We start from the raw sequence: 3,491 nt of genomic DNA on the forward strand, positions 1-3,491 counted from the left end.
CTACCGACCCTCAACTTCTCCCCTGAGCAGGTGGCGAGCGTCTGCGAGACGCTGGAGGAGACCGGGGACATCGAGCGGCTGGGTCGGTTTCTCTGGTCCCTTCCTGTGGCGCCGGGAGCCTGCGAGCAGATCAACAAGCATGAGTCCATCCTGCGCGCCCGCGCCGTCGTGGCTTTCCACACGGGGAATTTCAGAGACCTCTACCACATCCTGGAGAACCACAAGTTCACCAAGGACTCGCACGGCAAGCTGCAGGCCATGTGGCTGGAGGCGCACTACCAGGAGGCCGAGAAGCTCCGCGGTCGCCCGCTCGGACCGGTCGATAAGTACCGGGTGCGGAAGAAGTTTCCGCTCCCTCGGACCATCTGGGACGGCGAGCAGAAGACGCACTGTTTCAAGGAGCGGACGCGGAGCCTGCTAAGGGAGTGGTACCTTCAGGACCCCTATCCAAATCCCAGCAAGAAAAGGGAACTGGCGCAAGCCACTGGACTCACTCCTACACAGGTCGGGAATTGGTTTAAAAACCGAAGGCAACGAGACAGAGCCGCGGCAGCAAAAAACAGGTTGGTGTTTGTTGTTGTCCCTTCTGTCAAATGCTTATTAAAGGCTATTTATTTGTGTAAACTGCGTTATGAAATGCGTCGGACATTTGTCAAATCAAAACAGAGAGTGACATTTTATAGTTAACAGGCTATTTGTGCATGTACGGCAGGGGAAAGACTCGTCCTGACTCCTGCTGTCCCGGGTATGGGAGGGAGTAGTAGGCTATGCTACGGCGACATTTTAGTTATGAAATCTAATCAGAAAATAACACAATTCTACTTTGTTATTTTAATTATGGGAAACGTCCTTCTTCGCAAATAATCGCATGTAGGCTACTGCCTTTGAAAGCCTAGATGTGACGTCTCAAATAGATGCATTATTCCTTTAGATATGTTTTGAACTATGGACTTATGCGGGCTATAAGCAAGAAAACACTCCCCTGTTCTCTCCAAAACAAACTGCGAAGGGCTTCGTAAACCAAAACCGGGCAGCTACAATTTAGCAGCTACAATTTATAAAAATAGAGGACTTGTTTGTTATTAAACTTGAGAGAGGTTGCAGCACGTGTTTATGCTGGCCTTTCATTTGAACAGCTTGTTTATATTTTCTACGAGAGTGAAAGAAGGCTAAAATTACAAACTGATAGGCCTAAACCACTCAATGTGACAAAACATTACACTATATACACTAATATAATAAATGTGTAATTGATTCAGTGGCTTGGAAATAAATTGTAAATTGAAATAAATACATACATAAATAAATAAATAAATGAAAATGAAAACTGCTAAAGCTATTAAATAAGCAGAATAATGATTGTTAACGGACATGGATATTTATCACAACATATTTGAATTGAAAATAGTCATTTTATACCGAATTGCATTCATATTTTATTAAATATATTTTATTTTGTATGGTGCAAAGCCATATGACGTATTGGTTTATTTATACGGAAGTAGCCTAACATTATATTACATTTGTCACCATCTGCCGTTTGTCAAATCTCAGTGGAAGAAGATGAATATTACTAATATTATACCGGTAATGAAATGGCAATAGGAGATCAAAAATAGGCTGTATTCATAACATTAGTACTAGCTATCATTCCTTTGAAATGCTATAATTGATTAGAATGTCATAGCACGGTCCTTTAAGCCATATGAATACTATTCTAATCTTTTTGCTAAATGAATAGATATATTTCCTCTGTGCTATTATCCCGCTGTGATGGAGTTATTATCGTGAGTGGATTGGAGATCAACATTTAGCATGATTGGAGAATAACCCGAGTTTGACGTCACTCATTCATGTCCAGTTTATACCCATTTGAAATGTATATGTATATCTATTGCAAATATACTAGGGCCTATATACTATTGATGAATTTGGCATTTTGATTTGGGCCAATTAGACCCCTTCCCCCTCCTTTTTAAAAAAAAGACATTTTGTTTAAAAGGCGTGTGGTATTGATATGACAAGTAACCTAGCTTAGAGCCTAACTGGTGACAATTTACGCGTTTTATTACTTTTGACAAAACGTCACATTTGTTCCACATTTGGTAGTCTAAATAGCTACCGTGTTTTGTCCCCACTGAAAGCGAGTCTTGTCCGCCGGGCTGGTTGATAAGCATGCATGGTTGGGGCCGGCAGGGGGAAAGAAAGGCGAGCCTGAACCCTATTTGGCAGAGGGGGGTACATTCTCACAGGGGCGTCAATTGGGTATGGCAGCCATACCCTGGGTCCAGGGGGGGAAATAAAAGTTACTTTTAAATATAACTCCATGAATGTCTCTTTGTCTATCTGTGCTGGTTATTATGTTGTTAAATTACAGTAAAATAACTACAAATGCAAAATGTAACAAAATAGTCACTTTAACAAGGTATTATAATAATATTCTCCACACTTTTATTCTCCCCATCTTGACAAAATGGTAGCCTATATATTCCCAGGTTACGCAAGTCAGCTGCACAGGTGCAATTCATTATTGTTAATTGTGGCACGTTTACTAACATGCCAAAGTACACTGCACTTGAACAACCGTTCCAGGCTGCCATATCCAGCCCAAGAAACCGTAGAAACGGAGGGAAAAATAAAATGTACTTCTTAAAATAAATGAATCATGCCTTGTCGCGCGCATGCAAGACACCAGTCATGTTGCCATACCTTAGCTTTTTCTGAACTGACGCCACTGGCGAGCCTGAACCCTATTTGGCTGAGGGGGGTACATTCTCAGGTCTAATTGCCATGTTTTTTTTTTCTTTCTTTCCTCTCGTTTCTTTTCTTCTCCTAGGCTCCAGCACCAAGCAATAGGACCGAACGGTATGCGGTCCCTTTCAGACTCCGGTCACACCCCGCATAGCTCGGCGGAGTCGCCCTCGACCGCGGCCAGCCCCACCACCAGCGTGTCCAGCATGACGGAGAGAGTGGACACGGGGACCTCCATCCTGTCCGTCACGTCGAGTGACTCTGAGTGCGATGTATGATACGGAGAGAGAAGAGAAGAGAAAGAGAGAAAAACTAAAAACAAAGAAACACAAAAAGAGAAATATTTACAGGGAATATGGACCTGAGAGAAAAAACAAAGACTTATGAATCGCGGATGAAAAAAGGACCGATTGATATAAATATTAAAAAAAGAGATAAAAAAGCACGTCTTTTTTTAAAGCGCTTTCAAAGGACCCACGCCTCCCTATTCATACCCCCACACCACCATCACCACCACCACCACCATCACCACTAGCCTATTTGCATGATGTTTTTTTATTTTATTTTTTATTTTATTTTAAAATCAGGGAACAGAATATCCCCGAATTCCAGTTTTCACGAGGAAACACATGCAGCGGAGGGAACAGAAAAGTAACTTGATGTCTCCACACTCTCCATCGCTTTTTTTTCCTTCTCCATCTCCGTTTCTAGTCCTATAAGTACTATAATGTCGATGCAGC

General features: G+C 42.4%; 1 protein-coding gene across 1 annotated transcript in view; it reads left to right on the forward strand.

Moving 5' to 3' along the window:
- Positions 1-3,029, forward strand: part of six3a (SIX homeobox 3a) — a gene marked incomplete at both ends in the record, with an annotated part of 3,158 nt that extends 129 nt beyond the window's left edge. The window contains 2 exons of the mRNA XM_080740127.1: positions 1-563; positions 2,837-3,029. The exon at positions 1-563 is cut by the window's left edge and continues 129 nt beyond it. Coding sequence (XP_080596253.1) covers positions 1-563; positions 2,837-3,029 — 756 coding nt within the window. The remainder of the gene's footprint in view (positions 564-2,836) is intronic.
- Between the last annotated feature and the right edge of the window lie 462 nt (positions 3,030-3,491).

The sequence above is a fragment of the Nannobrachium achirus genome (genome assembly GCF_963921795.1).
Source record: "Nannobrachium achirus genome assembly, chromosome: 13".
Classification (NCBI taxonomy): domain Eukaryota; kingdom Metazoa; phylum Chordata; class Actinopteri; order Myctophiformes; family Myctophidae; genus Nannobrachium; species Nannobrachium achirus.